A 16,939-nucleotide genomic window follows, 5' to 3' on the forward strand; every position below is an offset into this window, starting at 1 on the left:
GTAGAACCTCCACACTGTGGCCACGTTCCACACACACAGTTCAGTAGAACCTCCACACTGTGGCCACGTTCCACACACACAGTTCGGTAGAACCTCCACACTGTGGCCACGTTCCACACACAGTTCGGTAGAACCTCCACACTGTGGCCATGTTCCACACACACAGTTCAGTAGAACCTCCACACTGTGGCCACGTTCCACACACACAGTTCGGTAGAACCTCCACACTGTGGCCACGTTCCACACACAGTTCGGTAGAACCTCCACACTGTGGCCACGTTCCACACACAGTTCGGTAGAACCTCCACACTGTGGCCATGTTCCACACACGCAGTTCGGTAGAACCTCCACACTGTGGCCACGTTCCACACACGCAGTTCAGTAGAACCTCCACACTGTGGCCACGTTCCACACACACAGTTCAGTAGAACCTCCACACTGTGGCCACGTTCCACACACACAGTCTGTAGAACCTCTACAGTGTGGCTAAGTTCCACACACACACACACAATCCAGTAGAACCTCCACACTGTGGCCACGTTCCTCATGCAGTTCTGTAGAACCTCCACCCTGTGCCCACGTTCCACACACACATTTCAATAGAACCTCCACACTGTGGCCACGTTCCACACACAGTTCAGTAGAACCTCCACACTGTGGCCACGTTCCACACACAGTTCAGTAGAACCTCCACACTGTGGCCATGTTCCACACACACAGTTCAGTAGAACCTCCACACTGTGGCCACGTTCCACACACAGTTCAGTAGAACCTCCACACTGTGGCCACGTTCCACACACAGTTCAGTAGAACCTCCACACTGTGGCCACGTTCCACACACAGTTCAGTAGAACCTCCACACTGTGCCCACGTTCCACACACACAGTTCAGTAGAACCTCCACACTGTGGCCACGTTCCACACACAGTTCAGTAGAACCTCCACACTGTGGCCACGTTCCACACACAGTTCAGTAGAACCTCCACACTGTGGCCACGTTCCACACACACAGTTCAGTAGAACCTCCACACTGTGGCCACGTTCCACACACACAGTTCAGTAGAACCTCCACACTGTGGCCACGTTCCACACACAGTTCAGTAGAACCTCCACACTGTGACCATGTTCCACACACACAGTTCAGTAGAACCTCCACACTGTGGCCATGTTCCACACACGCAGTTCAGTAGAACCTCCACACTGTGGCCACGTTCCACACGCAGTTCAGTAGAACCTCCACACTGTGGCCACGTTCCACACGCAGTTCAGTAGAACCTCCACACTGTGGCCACGTTCCACACACAGTTCAGTAGAACCTCCACACTGTGGCCACGTTCCACACACACAGTTCAGTAGAACCTCCACACTGTGGCCACGTTCCACACACAGTTCAGTAGAACCTCCACACTGTGGTCACGTTCCACACACGCAGTTCAGTAGAACCTCCACACTGTGGCCATGTTCCACACACACAGTTCAGTAGAACCTCCACACTGTGGCCATGTTCCACACACACACAGTTCAGTAGAACCTCCACACTGTGGCCATGTTCCACACACAGTTCGGTAGAACCTCCACACTGTGCCCACGTTCCACACACACAGTTCAGTAGAACCTCCACACTGTGGCCACATTCCACACACAGTTCGGTAGAACCTCCACACTGTGGCCACGTTCCACACACACAGTTCAGTAGAACCTCCACACTGTGGCCATGTTCCACACGCAGTTCAGTAGAACCTCCACACTGTGGCCACGTTCCACACACACAGTTCAGTAGAACCTCCACACTGTGGCCATGTTCCACACACACACAGTTCAGTAGAACCTCCACACTGTGGCCATGTTCCACACACAGTTCGGTAGAACCTCCACACTGTGCCCACGTTCCACACACACAGTTCAGTAGAACCTCCACACTGTGGCCACATTCCACACACAGTTCGGTAGAACCTCCACACTGTGGCCATGTTCCACACATGCAGTTCGGTAGAACCTCCACACTGTGGCCACGTTCCACACACAGTTCAGTAGAACCTCCACACTGTGGCCACGTTCCACACACACAGTTCAGTAGAACCTCCACACTGTGGCCACATTCCACACACAGTTCGGTAGAACCTCCACACTGTGGCCATGTTCCACACACACAGTTCAGTAGAACCTCCACACTGTGGCCACGTTCCACACACAGTTCAGTAGAACCTCCACACTGTGGCCACATTCCACACACGCAGTTCAGTAGAACCTCCGCACTGTGGCCACGTTCCACACACAGTTCAGTAGAACCTCCACACTGTGGCCACGTTCCACACACACAGTTCAGTAGAACCTCCACACTGTGGCCACGTTCCACACACAGTTCAGTAGAACCTCCACACTGTGGCCACGTTCCACACACAGTTCAGTAGAACCTCCACACTGTGGCCACGTTCCACACACACAGTTCAGTAGAACCTCCACACTGTGGCCACGTTCCACACACAGTTCAGTAGAACCTCCACACTGTGACCATGTTCCACACACACAGTTCAGTAGAACCTCCACACTGTGGCCACGTTCCACACACACAGTTCAGTAGAACCTCCACACTGTGGCCATGTTCCACACACGCAGTTCAGTAGAACCTCCACACTGTGGCCACGTTCCACACGCAGTTCAGTAGAACCTCCACACTGTGGCCACGTTCCACACGCAGTTCAGTAGAACCTCCACACTGTGGCCACGTTCCACACACAGTTCAGTAGAACCTCCACACTGTGCCCACGTTCCACACACACAGTTCAGTAGAACCTCCACACTGTGGCCACGTTCCACACACAGTTCAGTAGAACCTCCACACTGTGGTCACGTTCCACACACGCAGTTCAGTAGAACCTCCACACTGTGGCCACGTTCCACACACACAGTTCAGTAGAACCTCCACACTGTGGCCATGTTCCACACACACACAGTTCAGTAGAACCTCCACACTGTGGCCATGTTCCACACACAGTTCGGTAGAACCTCCACACTGTGCCCACGTTCCACACACACAGTTCAGTAGAACCTCCACACTGTGGCCACATTCCACACACAGTTCGGTAGAACCTCCACACTGTGGCCACGTTCCACACACACAGTTCAGTAGAACCTCCACACTGTGGCCATGTTCCACACGCAGTTCAGTAGAACCTCCACACTGTGGCCACGTTCCACACACACAGTTCAGTAGAACCTCCACACTGTGGCCATGTTCCACACACACACAGTTCAGTAGAACCTCCACACTGTGGCCATGTTCCACACACAGTTCGGTAGAACCTCCACACTGTGCCCACGTTCCACACACACAGTTCAGTAGAACCTCCACACTGTGGCCACATTCCACACACAGTTCGGTAGAACCTCCACACTGTGGCCATGTTCCACACATGCAGTTCGGTAGAACCTCCACACTGTGGCCACGTTCCACACACAGTTCAGTAGAACCTCCACACTGTGGCCACGTTCCACACACACAGTTCAGTAGAACCTCCACACTGTGGCCACGTTCCACACACAGTTCGGTAGAACCTCCACACTGTGGCCATGTTCCACACACACAGTTCAGTAGAACCTCCACACTGTGGCCACGTTCCACACACAGTTCAGTAGAACCTCCACACTGTGGCCACATTCCACACACGCAGTTCAGTAGAACCTCCGCACTGTGGCCACGTTCCACACACAGTTCAGTAGAACCTCCACACTGTGGCCACGTTCCACACACACAGTTCAGTAGAACCTCCACACTGTGGCCACGTTCCACACACAGTTCAGTAGAACCTCCACACTGTGGCCACGTTCCACACACAGTTCAGTAGAACCTCCACACTGTGGCCACGTTCCACACACAGTTCAGTAGAACCTCCACACTGTGGCCACGTTCCACACACAGTTCAGTAGAACCTCCACACTGTGGCCACGTTCCACACACATCACATTATCATCAAGGATTCATCCAGTTGTCAATTTGTCTGCGGTTTATTCACAGAATGTTGTTTGTACGCCTCTGTAACGGATGCTGCAGGCACCTGAATAATACACACCTTCTGATCGATCAGATTGTAGAATTCAACCGTTAGCAGTTAGTTCTGATCCCCTGATCTGATTGGTCGAGCGGCGTTCCAAGACTGCCTGTATAACCTATAACCACACTGGGACAGTTCACTGTGCACATCACGCCGCTCGTCTGCGTTCACCGCAAACGATACTTTTCAGGAATATAACTTATATCTGAAAGCTTGTCAGGTGAAGATGAAGTTTTACCAGAAGCTCCTTTAACAGGAACGTACAAATCAGCGTGAGCTAGCTAGCCGAGTGAGCGCGGCTTCTTCAGGATCTGTTTCTGCTATTAATTTCTTGTTTATAGAACTGTTGTATAAAAGCAATATTGCACTCGCAATTGTGCGGTTGTACTCGGTATCGGTGCGGCTGGGATTAGCTACACCAAATCAGTAATAACCGCACGATCGTGAGCGTGATAATACTTAATCATATACTGATGGACCTCAATCTTACAGAGTGTTAAACCCTAATAATGAGCGTTATAACACTAATAATGAGGATTATAACACTAATAATGAGCGTTATAATGAGTATTATAACACTAATAATGAGGATTATAACACTAATAATGAGGATTATAACGCTAATCATGAGGATTATAACGCTAATAATGAGGATTATAACACTAATAATGAGCGTTATAACACTAATAATGAGCGTTATAACACTAATAATGAGGATTATAACACTAATAATGAGGATTATAACACTAATAATGAGCGTTATAACACTAATAATGAGCGTTATAACACTAATAATGAGCGTTATAACACTAATAATGAGGATTATAACACTAATAATGAGGATTATAACACTAATAATGAGGATTATAACACTAATAATGAGCGTTATAACACTAATAATGAGCGTTATAACACTAATAATGAGGGTTATAACACTAATAATGAGGATTATAACACTAATAATGAGGATTATAACACTAATAATGAGCGTTATAACACTAATAATGAGCGTTATAACACTAATAATGAGCGTTATAACACTAATAATGAGCGTTATAACACTAATAATGAGCGTTATAACACTAATAATGAGGATTATAACACTAATAATCAGTACTATAAAATAATGATGAGTGTTATAAACTAATAAAGAGGATTATAACACTAATACCAAGCGTTATAACACTAATAACGAGGGTTATAGACGAATAACGAGTGTTATAAACTAATAATGAATCTGAATGTTGGAATTTCACCGTAACCGATGAATGAAACAGTGTTTTCTCTCTGTCTCTCTCTCTCTCTGTCTCTCTCTCTCTCTCTCTCTCTCTCTCTCTGTCTCTCTGTCTCTCTCTCTCTGTCTCTCTCTGATCTTCCCCTGATCCAGGAATATCCGCAGAGGAAGGTATGACGCTGCTGAACAGGCTATGATGTGACATTTATTCATTCATTATTTTATTCTATTTTATTTAATTTTATTTTAGTTTACGTGTAGTGGCCTAGGACGACGCTTCATTCCAGTTAGAAGTTTTAGCTCCATCATTCTCCTCTTATAAACAAACACATTTACACGTAATGACACTATTCTAATAGGAAATCATCTGAAATATATTACGATCTCGTTCTTATTTTTTTATGATCATCAGCCACGTAGTTATTTTTAAACACTATCTTTTGAACCGACGTGTTTTTTATTGTAATGGCGTGTTTGTAGAGCATCATAATGCAGTAAGTATGCTCCGAGTGTAAGACACACCCCTCTCAATTCTGTCAGCTCACACAAACAGGAGGCTTTTATTTTTATTTTTGTTGTCGAAAAGAGAAAAGCAGCGGAGAGAAGTCAGGAGAGAGTTATCAGCTGACGTACTGACGCGTTTATATTTGTATCGTGAATTTCCACCACTAAAGAAAGATATTCTGCTCGAGGCTCGGGCTCTTAGATGCTCTGTGATTGGATGAAGCCACACCTGCTCATTAATTATTCATGAATTTTCCCAGTTAAAAAACAAGTAGCACTTTATATTAAGGTTCCACTAACATTATTTAATAATTTAACAGCTTTAATAAACCATAAGTAATGCTCATGAAGTTACAGAGCAAGTTAACACGTGTATTAACATCTATTTAAATTTTAACTAAATTCACCTACAAATAATCAACATAATTTTGTAAAAATGAAATTACAGCATGCTGCTTAAAGTTTAATAATGTACTGAACTCCTCTTTACCTCTGACTGAAAAGTTGCAAAGCACTGCAACTGGAGACTCCTTCCATAACTGTAAACGTAAATAAGCGTTAATTAATCAACACCTTCTGACCAATCAGAATCCAGAATTCATCAGGATGGTGTTAAATAACATCAGTTAAAGGAACCTTAATGTTTTAAAGTGTTAAGAGTTCTTTGTGTGTGTTTGTGTTTTTTTTTGTACTGAGTTTTAAATCAGTGAGAGATTTGTGGAAAATAAAGACAGAGTGATCAGCGAACTGGATTTCTCACATCATGTCCTGCTCTTCTCCTTCCCGTCCTCCTTCTCCCTTCCGTTCTTCCTCAGATCTGGAGGAGGATGAGAAGTCTGTCCGTCCGCTGTCCTGTCCTCTTTACTTCACTGTGTCCTTTACATTCGGAGGAGAAAAGAGGAGCGAAAAACATGTCTTCCACTCAGTCAGAAAACTCCAACCTGCACAAGCCTCTGCTTCCTGTACGTCTTTCTGCTCTTCTCTGTACCCGACGTCACGTCAGAAACATTCCACACAGCTAAACACAGCCTCCGTAAAGCTGAATCCACTGTGTGTCCATTCCTTACAGTACAGATTAGTAAATCAGAACAAGTTCAACCACCACGTAGCATCAGCTACACCTGCGTGTGTCCGTGTGCACGCTCCAAAACGTTCAAAAACCTTTTTTAATTTTCCTAATTAGCGATTTATCATATACAGTGTGTGAGCTTGTTTTCTGCATGTTTCTTCTTAAAACTCGTGATTTAATGAGCGATACAGACCGTGACGTCAGATTTAACGATAAGCTCTGTGCTCAGTGTTATAACGTGAACATTTAGGCCATGAAATGAGCTCGAACTTTCCGAGTTCTGATGCACAAGTTTTTGTTTTTTTTTTTACAGGAGGCCACTGAGTCGTTCACAATCCATCATTTAAAGTAACATTAGGACCTGAGAGCAACCTGTTAATATACAACATACATTTAATACAACGATTCAGCACTTTAAATATTATTTAAAAAAATATATATATTTTTTTGTTTTGTTTCGTCTGTCACTCGAGGTGTTCGGAATCAGTCTGTAGCATCAGTCTTTACAATTACACGCTGAATTCCTGCCAAATCCAGATCTACATTTAGAAAATACAGTTTGTAAGGAATTTGTCCATTTTAGTAAAAACAGGGCCGCTTTTTAACACTTTGACAAGAAGGAACTCCGCCTCTGCGCTCCTGAAGTGCAGTCAGTGATTATTTTGTAGAATGTTTTTACTGAGAAATTCAGAAGTCTCTCTCATTCGTGTTTGTATTTTATTCTCTGATTTTAATAACGCTAAAATTGTTTAATAGTCTAATAGCAGCTTTCTGTAGCTGCAAAAAACAACATTTTCTTTTTCTCCCAAGTCAGCCTGAGAATGAGGAGCTTACAAGAAAAAAGACAATTTAAAAAAAAAAGACAGATACACAGTTAGTACGATTGAATTTGTGTGAGTTTAAAGGAAAGCGTAAAGTTCGATATAAATCTGCTCTACACATCGTCATCTCTCAGATCAGTCGTTTAAATTAATCTGAGATTTGTGTACTTTTCTGTATTAAAAGAGTAAACTCTTGGATTTGGCCCGAGCGAACGTGAACGCTAAATTTTCCCCGAGGTTCAGATTTATTTATTTTAGCCTGAGCTCTTGTTTCTAACAGCGCAGAGAATCCAGAAAAGAAAAGTGGAATAAATATAGAAATATCCACTAGCACACACAGACTTTACACTGTTCTGAGCCGGTTTGAGCCGAATATACACAACACACACACACACACACACTTAATCATCACTGTAAAAACTGAGCACTGAAGCATTCCTACTAATCTTCTGTATTTGATCTTATATTAATCCATTTAAAGTGTGTTATGAAGCTGCTTTTTTTCACAATATCAGCCATCTAGCGATATTAAATTACCGTATGCATAAACGTCTGAATGTGACTTTAAACACGACTAAGCACGAAGTTGCATTTTCTTCTACATGTATCTCGTGTGTGTGTGTGTGTGTGTGTGTGTGTGTGTGTGTGTGTGTGTGTAGTAGACGTCCATGGAAACATTCTGCCATTTTTAAATTCGTATAGAATGATCTATACTTGTACACTGTACGCGTGAGTGTGATGCAGGGACGCATCCCGTGTGAACATGCAATATATCGCAATATGTAGTGTGTGTGTGTGTGTGTGTGTGTGTGTGTGTGTGTGTGTGTGTGTGTGTGAATGCTACTCGTGTAAATACTGTATATACAGTACACCTGTGTTAAGACATAAGCACAAACCGATCGCAATCTATGTGTTTAAGGAAAAGTATTTCAAAGTTCTGAGATAAAACACCAAATGTGACGACGCAGGTCAGCGTTTAAAGACTGCCAGCTTTTCATTTCGAACGAAGCACCTGTCGTACCTGTTCACTTCACTCTGAAAGTATTCAGAGCCTCTCTCTCTCTCTCTCTCTCTCTCTCTCTCTCTCTCTCTCTCTCCATCCTTCTCTCCCTCTCTCTCTCTCTCTCTCTCTCTCTCTCTCTCAGGGCATGAGTGATGATGACTGATAACTGATTATATTACAGTTTTATTCACATTCACAGACACGCCGTCACACAGCTAGAAACCCGTCCTCATTCACACACAGGAGAAAAACAGCAACGAATTTGAAGAAGAAAAAAACAAAAAGGCAGCAATTCCATCCTCAAATCTCGATTCTCACACGACTAACAAAACCAAATCTTCTGTTTGTAACCAGAATAATAATAATAATAATCAGTAGTCATTTTAAGTTTTAAAAGTGTTCGCTGTTTAGTTAATAAATCTGTTTCTAGCAATGGGAATCAGCTTTTTTTTTTAAAAAAACAAACCAAACAAACACGCAGCAATACATCATCAGCAAACTGAGAATCAGATTTCTGACTGAACTTTTTATTTTCGTTTCAGATTTTTCCTGCTGAAATTCATTAATATTCTAATATTTGTTTATACTTTATTCATTAGAATTTCTTTAAATTCTGCTTCTTTCTGAAAACAGACTGAAGCGCCAGTTGAATTTAAATGATATATTCATATACAGTATATTTACTCATATCCACACACACACACACACACACACACACCACAAAAGCTAACTGGATTGTTAAATCTTGCTTGCATTTTTTTTTTTTTTTTTTTTTCCTCAAGAAGCTAATTTTCACCCAAAAGCAAAATGAACTGGTCCATTCCTTTATTAATAACGTCACTAAATTAGTACGAATCTGAGCCATAAAAGCCAAAAAGATTAACGTGAAAATAAAAAATATTCAGGGATGAAATCTGTTGTAATATTCAGAGCACCTTTAAATCCAGCTGTGATTTATTAAATCGTGACTTTTGCAGGTCGTCAGATGGAAAAGTTCAGTATTTTAAAAGACTTTATTTTTTTTTTTTTGAATTCAGAAGGCTGGATCGATGCACTGGAGGCCTTTAAGAGACAAATTACAGCCATACAGTTAAAGATTAATGTATAAAATGATATTATTTATCACGTGATTTTTCACTAAATTTGCTGAAAAGGCAGAAAAGCAAAACCGACTGGCGTACGTGCAGGATATAAACTCCTAGTCTTTAATATATTAATCTTAATAGGTGAAGATTAATGTAAATCAGGGATACAATCAGTTTTAATATTATTATAATGAAACCCTTTGAAATGACAGAGGAACTAGTAGAAACCCTGGTCATGTGATTTGAATTTAGCAGTAAAGATGATTTAGGAATTAAAACACGCCCAGAAATGAGCCTGAGTGCACTTTGAGCACACTGTGATGATGAACTGGGTTTGAGTTGAGTGGAAACACCGCCAGCGGATCTTCAGTAGCGTTCAGCCGATACTCGAGCTTTATCTCTACACTGCTGTTTATGCACATATAGAAATATATACACACATATACTATTCTATATAGAGAGATTATGGAATATTGTGTATTTACAGGACTGTACACCAGCCTGAGCGCAAATGCAACTACACACTGTACATTTCTCCTCATAATCACAATGTACATTATTAATTCTTACTGAATTTACACATCTGTATCATCCATATAGCACATATTACACATATAGTCTTCTTCTTCTTCTTCTTCTTCTTCTTATCATTATTATTTAATGGAATATGATTAAGCACACATTTAGCGTTACTGACGGCACGGAGTTTGATCTCGATCAGAACGTGACCTGATTATACTGTTTTTATAGCGTAACTTTACAAAAAACTCTCACTTACAGTCAAACAGCATTCAGGAATAAAAATAAAGGATTTATTTACAGTAAATTACCACCAAGAACATCAAAAGACTCCGTTACAATACTGTACGCTTGTTTAAAAATAAATGAATAATTCAAAAAAAATCACCATAAATTACATAAAAAAATGAAACAGTTAAAGGACAAATTTCTAGTAAAGTGTGTATTATTGATAAAAAGTAAAGGATTTACAGTAAACGTCCATAAAAACAAATAAAGGACAAGTTTTAAAAATTACCATCAATCTAAAAATGACGTACAGTGAATTCCCATTAATCAAGAAAAAAATAAAGGACTATTTTACAATAAATTACCAAAGTTTATACTGTAAATGATTTTTTTAATGACTACAATGTTTAAAAAAAAAACAACTCATTTTTTATGAATTTTAAAAAATGACCAATTTAAAAAAAAGGACTTGCTGTGAATTACTATTAATTAAAAATAAATAAATAAATAAATAAATTGCAGACTTTGGGTAAATTCAATAAAAAAAATGAACGGTTAAATTTTTAGTAAAGTACCATTAATAATAAAAAACTAATAAATTATAGTAATTATTTACAGTCCATTGCCATCAGTACAAACATTTACAGGACCAGGTTTTAGTGCAGCATTAGTAATAAAAAAATCAATAAATGAAAGGACTAATTTACAGTCAGTTTTTATGAATAAATTGACATTGTTTTCCAGTAAACTACTCTTAATAAAAATATGAAAGGGTTAATTTACAGTAGAGGATTAATGAAAATAGAGGAGAGGGTTGAGTTAAATGCAGCGCTGATGAGAGAAGTGAAGTGTAGAGGAGAGACTCGGGTGTAAAATGTGCAGTAATGAATTTGTTTTGTTTTGTTTGTGGTGTGTGATTTGGTGTAGCACTGCCTCCGGCCTCTGAACCCCACTTACTGCACACATCACAGCTCAGAGACTACAGCGTTAACTCCGTCAGTGTGTGTGTGTGTGTGTGTGTGTGTGTGTGTGTGTGTGTGCACTACAGCGTTAACTCCGTCAGTGTGTGTGTGTGTGTGTGTGTGTGCACTACAGCGTTAACTCCGTCTGTGTGTGTGTGTGTGTGTGTGTGTGTGTGTGTGTGTGTGTGTGCACTACAGCGTTAACTCCGTCTGTGTGTGTGTGTGTGTGTGTGTGTGTGTGTGTGTGTGTGTGTGTGTGTGTGTGTGCACTACAGCGTTAACTCCGTCTGTGTGTGTGTGTGTGTGTGTGTGTGTGTGTGTGTGTGTGCACTACAGCGTTAACTCCGTCTGTGTGTGTGTGTGTGTGTGTGTGTGTGTGTGTGTGCACTACAGCGTTAACTCCGTCTGTGTGTGTGTGTGTGTGTGTGTGTGTGTGTGTGTGTGTGTGCGCACTACAGCGTTAACTCCGTCAGTGTGTGTGTGTGTGTGTGTGCACTACAGCGTTAACTCCGTCTGTGTGTGTGTGTGTGTGTGTGTGTGTGCGCACTACAGCGTTAACTCCGTCTGTGTGTGTGTGTGTGTGTGTGTGTGTGTGTGTGTGTGTGTGTGTGTGCACTACAGCGTTAACTCCGTCTGTGTGTGTGTGTGTGTGTGTGTGTGTGCACTACAGCGTTAACTCCGTCTGTGTGTGTGTGTGTGTGTGTGTGTGTGCGCACTACAGCGTTAACTCCGTCTGTGTGTGTGTGTGTGTGTGTGTGTGTGTGTGCGCACTACAGCGTTAACTCCGTCAGTGTGTGTGTGTGTGTGTGTGCACTACAGCGTTAACTCCGTCTGTGTGTGTGTGTGTGTGTGTGTGTGTGCGCACTACAGCGTTAACTCCGTCTGTGTGTGTGTGTGTGTGTGTGTGTGTGTGTGTGTGTGTGCGCACTACAGCGTTAACTCCGTCTGTGTGTGTGTGTGTGTGTGTGCACTACAGCGTTAACTCCGTCTGTGTGTGTGTGTGTGTGTGTGTGTGTGCGCACTACAGCGTTAACTCCGTCTGTGTGTGTGTGTGTGTGTGTGTGTGCACTACAGCGTTAACTCCGTCTGTGTGTGTGTGTGTGTGTGTGTGTGTGTGTGCACTACAGCGTTAACTCCGTCTGTGTGTGTGTGTGTGTGTGTGCGCACTACAGCGTTAACTCCGTGTGTGTGTGTGTGTGTGTGTGTGTGTGCACTACAGCGTTAACTCCGTCAGTGTGTGTGTGTGTGTGTGTGTGTGTGTGTGTGTGTGTGTGCACTACAGCGTTAACTCCGTCAGTGTGTGTATGTGTGTGTGTGTGTGTGTGTGTGTGTACTACAGCGTTAACTCCGTCTGTGTGCGTGTATGTGTGTGTGCGTGCGTGTGTGTGTGTGTGTGTGTGTGTGTGTGTGCACTACAGCGTTAACTCCGTCAGTGTGTGTGTGTGTGTGTGTGTGTGTGTGTGTGTGTCTGTGCACTACAACGTTAACTCCGTCAGTGTGTGTGTGTGTGTGTGTGTGTATGTGTGTGTATGTGTGTACTACAGCGTTAACTCCGTCTGTGTTTGTGTGTGTGTGCACGCGTGTGTGTGCGTGTGTGTGTGTGTGCACTACAGCGTGACGGATATAAGGCCGTTTTTTATGCATGTTTCTGTGTTTATGACGGGTTTAGTCTCAGGTTCGGGCCACGATATGAATATTGTTAACTTCCTCCCTGATTTAAACTCCTCGTTATAACCACGATGTAACGATTTACACGTTTTAACACTTTGTGAGTGGATTTTTATCTGGTTTTCTAGCGCTCGGCCGTGTGCCGCATGTCTCCTGCTCTGCTCTGACAGAACGCACATCGCTACAGAGCACAGTTCACTTTACATTATGTTCGTAATTGTAGATGATTTCTGATCAGTATGTACATATGCACGCATTCACAGGTATCTGTATATATAAACATTAACACTTCTGTATATTATTAGCTCTAATCTAATGTGGGTGTATGAAACACACAGCTGTAACCTCATTAACGCTAACGCTAACACATGCTAAGCTAACAATCGCTGCATTATAGGAAATGTATTCCATACCATTGCGACGTTTGATTGTAAATTACTGTATAATTACGCAGAAGCTTTATGATGCGTGGAGGTGACGCAGGACGTGTGGAAATAAAAGCACACGCCTGACTGAGACCTGATCGAATGGCTGGTGAGAGAAAAACAACGTCCATCTTTTCAGATCAAATTCACTTCCATGTTGCTTTAAGACGAACCGCAGTGTAACGTGAGATCCAGATTTTTTTTTTTCTGTATTAATCAAAAGGCTGAAATAAAAAAAAATGACAACATGAAAACATGTGGCTTGTGGTGGTTTTATTTGTGTACGTCTTCATTCGTCATTTCTGAAAGTAGACAAACTAGCATTTTGTAAAAAACAAAACAAAACATTTTGTAATAAATCTGCAGCAACATTTTGAAAATCCAGCGTAATTTTTTTTTTTTTTAACTAAAGAAATATATCAGAGTTCAGCATGTTTTATTTATTTATTTATTTATTTATTTATTCAGAAGGCTGGATTGTTGCGCTGGAGGCCTTTAGACAAATTACAGCCATAGAGTTAAAGATTAATGTATAAAACGATATTATTTATCATGTGATTTTCACTAAATTTGCTGAAAAGGCAGAAAAGACGACATGGAAGCAAAACTGACATTTTGTGAAAAAAAAAAAAAAAAAAAAAAAAGGTAATAAATCTGCAGCAACGTTTTGAAAATCCAGCGTCCTTTTTTTTTTTTTTTTTTTTTTTTTTTTTAATCTAAAGAACTATATCAGAGTTCAGTGTGTTGTGTGTTCTGAAATGCTTTTCTGCTCAACGCGGATGTAAAGAGTGACCATTCTCCTTTCTCATCAACAAGGTGTTTTTTCTCCTGCAGAACTGGATGGTTTTTGTTTTTCGCACCATTCTGTGTAAACTCTAGACACTCGTGTGTGAAAATCGCAGGACACTTTCTGAAACACTGAGATCACTGAGATTTTCCCCCCAACTGCATGATTCTACACAACACACTGATGTTTTCATTTACCGAGTCTCTCATTGACCTTAAACTCTGAAACAGTGGTCCAGAGAACATCAGAAACACTTTATAGCTAGCTTTAATTAGCACGATTAAATACAGAGTGAATGTAGATATACTGGGAGTTTTAATGAAGCAGCATTTATGATTTAAAAAAAAAAAAAGAAAAAAGTCTAAATGTATGTCACCGAGTCCTGTGCTGTGGAACTGCTTGCTAGAAATAACATGACTTTATTCATGTGACATCATATAAAGGGGGCGTGGTCAGCTTCAGATGTGTAACATTACTATAATTTTACAGATTCATAACATTAGAACAGAAATATCACTACTTACTATCACTACTGTTCATACTGAATTTTAGAAAAGATTATGAAATGATGAATATGAAAAGGTTATAAATGTTATAAAAACTTTTATTATTCTTATTGCAGGAATGAATTTATAGAATGTTAATCATCTGAATATGTCGTCAGTTTTACTCTAAGATTTTTATTATTAAATATATTATCTCAATATATAAAATATATTATCCCGTATAATTAAATATATGTTTTATTACCCCAATATGTCTGAATTCACTCTATGTATTGATGTAACTTGGTTTATTTGGAGCAGTTTTTTTTTTTTTTTTGGACTAAAATATATTTATCTTTCATGAAGTAGTAATTCTAATGACGGTGATGATGATGATGGTGATGATGATGACGGTGATGATGATGATGATGATAATGGTGATGATGATGATAATAATGATGATAATAATGGTGGTGATGATGATGGTGGTGATGATGATGATGATGATGACGGTGATGATGATGATGATAATGATAATAATGGTGATAATGATGATGATAATAATGATGATAATAATGGTGGTGATGATGATGGTGATGATGATGGTGGTGGTGATGATGATGGTGATGATGGTGACGATGATGATGGTGATGATGGTGGTGACGGTGATGATGATGGTGATGATAATGGTGGTGATGATGATGATGGTGGTGACGGTGATGATGGTGGTGATGATGGTGATGATGATGACGGTGATGATGATGATGATGATGATAATGGTGATGATGATGATAATAATGATAATAATGGTGATAATGATGATGATAATAATGATGATAATAATGGTGGTGATGATGATGATGGTGGTGATAATGATGATGATAATAATGGTGATGATGATGGTGATGATGATGACGGTGATGATGATGATGGTAATAATTATAATAATGGTGATGATGGTGATGATGATGACGGTGATGATGATGATGATAATGGTGATGATGATGATGGTGGTGATAATGATGATGATAATAATGGTGATGATGATGGTGATGATGATAATGATGATGATGGTGGTGACGATGATGATGATGATGATAATGGTGATGATAATAATGGTGATGATGATGGTGATGATGATAATGATGATGATGGTGGTGACGATGATGATGGTGATGATGGTGGTGACGGTGATGATGATGATAATAATGGTGATGATGGTGATGATGATGACGGTGATGATGATGATGGTGATAATTATAATAATGGTGATAATGATGATGATAATAATGATGATGATGATAATAATGATGATGATGATAATAATGGTGGTGATGATGACGGTGATGATGATAATAATGGTGATGATGATGACGGTGATGATGGTGATAATTATAATAATGGTGATGATGATGATGATGATGATGACGGTGATGATGATGGTGATGATAATTATAATAATGGTGATGATGATGATAATAATAATGGCGATGATGATGGTGATGATAATTATAATAATGGTGATGATGATGATAATAATGGTGACGGTGATGATGATGGTGATAATTATAATAATGGTGATGATGATGATGATGATGACGGTGATGATGATGGTGATGATAATTATAATAATGGTGATGATGATGATGATAATAATGGCGATGATGATGGTGATGATGATAATAATGGTGATGATGATGATGATGATAATGGTGACGGTGATGATGATGGTGATGATGATAATAATGGCGATGATGATGGTGATGATAAATACGGTGTAATGGTTTAACTCTCTTCTCTCCTCTATGCACACTTGTGCACTCAGCATTATACTGAGTTAGTGCTCTTTTATCTCCTCAGTTTAGTACAGAAGTGTGGACTGCAGAGAAAATAAACTGCACTTAATATTTATTAATGAATCATTTTAACTTTAAATGAGCATCTGATCCACTTCAGGCTGAAATTTGTGTCTCAAATGAAGTGAGAATTTTAATCCTGGAGATTTTTAAAGCTCCTCTTCTGGTTTCCTCTCAGCCAGAAACACACCCCTGAAATCTGAAATCTGATCCTGCTGAGAACAAATCCCACTTTAAACTAA

The 16,939-nt window shown here is 40.7% G+C and overlaps 1 protein-coding gene across 2 annotated transcripts in view; it reads left to right on the plus strand.

Moving 5' to 3' along the window:
- adam11 (ADAM metallopeptidase domain 11) overlaps nt 1-13,823 on the plus strand; it is a 38,446-nt gene extending 24,623 nt beyond the window's left edge. The window contains exons 26-27 of one of the 2 annotated variants that reach the window (XM_034309234.2): nt 5,439-5,456; nt 6,605-13,823. In XM_034309234.2, coding sequence (XP_034165125.2) covers nt 5,439-5,456; nt 6,605-6,620 — 34 coding nt within the window. In that variant the 3' untranslated portion in view covers nt 6,621-13,823. Of the gene's footprint in view, nt 1-5,438; nt 6,556-6,604 lie in introns of those variants that run through there. The other variant, XM_034309233.2, reaches the window with a different exon arrangement.
- Nucleotides 13,824-16,939: the final 3,116 nt, after the last annotated feature.

Source organism: Pangasianodon hypophthalmus, chromosome 12 (genome assembly GCF_027358585.1).
Source record: "Pangasianodon hypophthalmus isolate fPanHyp1 chromosome 12, fPanHyp1.pri, whole genome shotgun sequence".
Taxonomy (NCBI): domain Eukaryota; kingdom Metazoa; phylum Chordata; class Actinopteri; order Siluriformes; family Pangasiidae; genus Pangasianodon; species Pangasianodon hypophthalmus.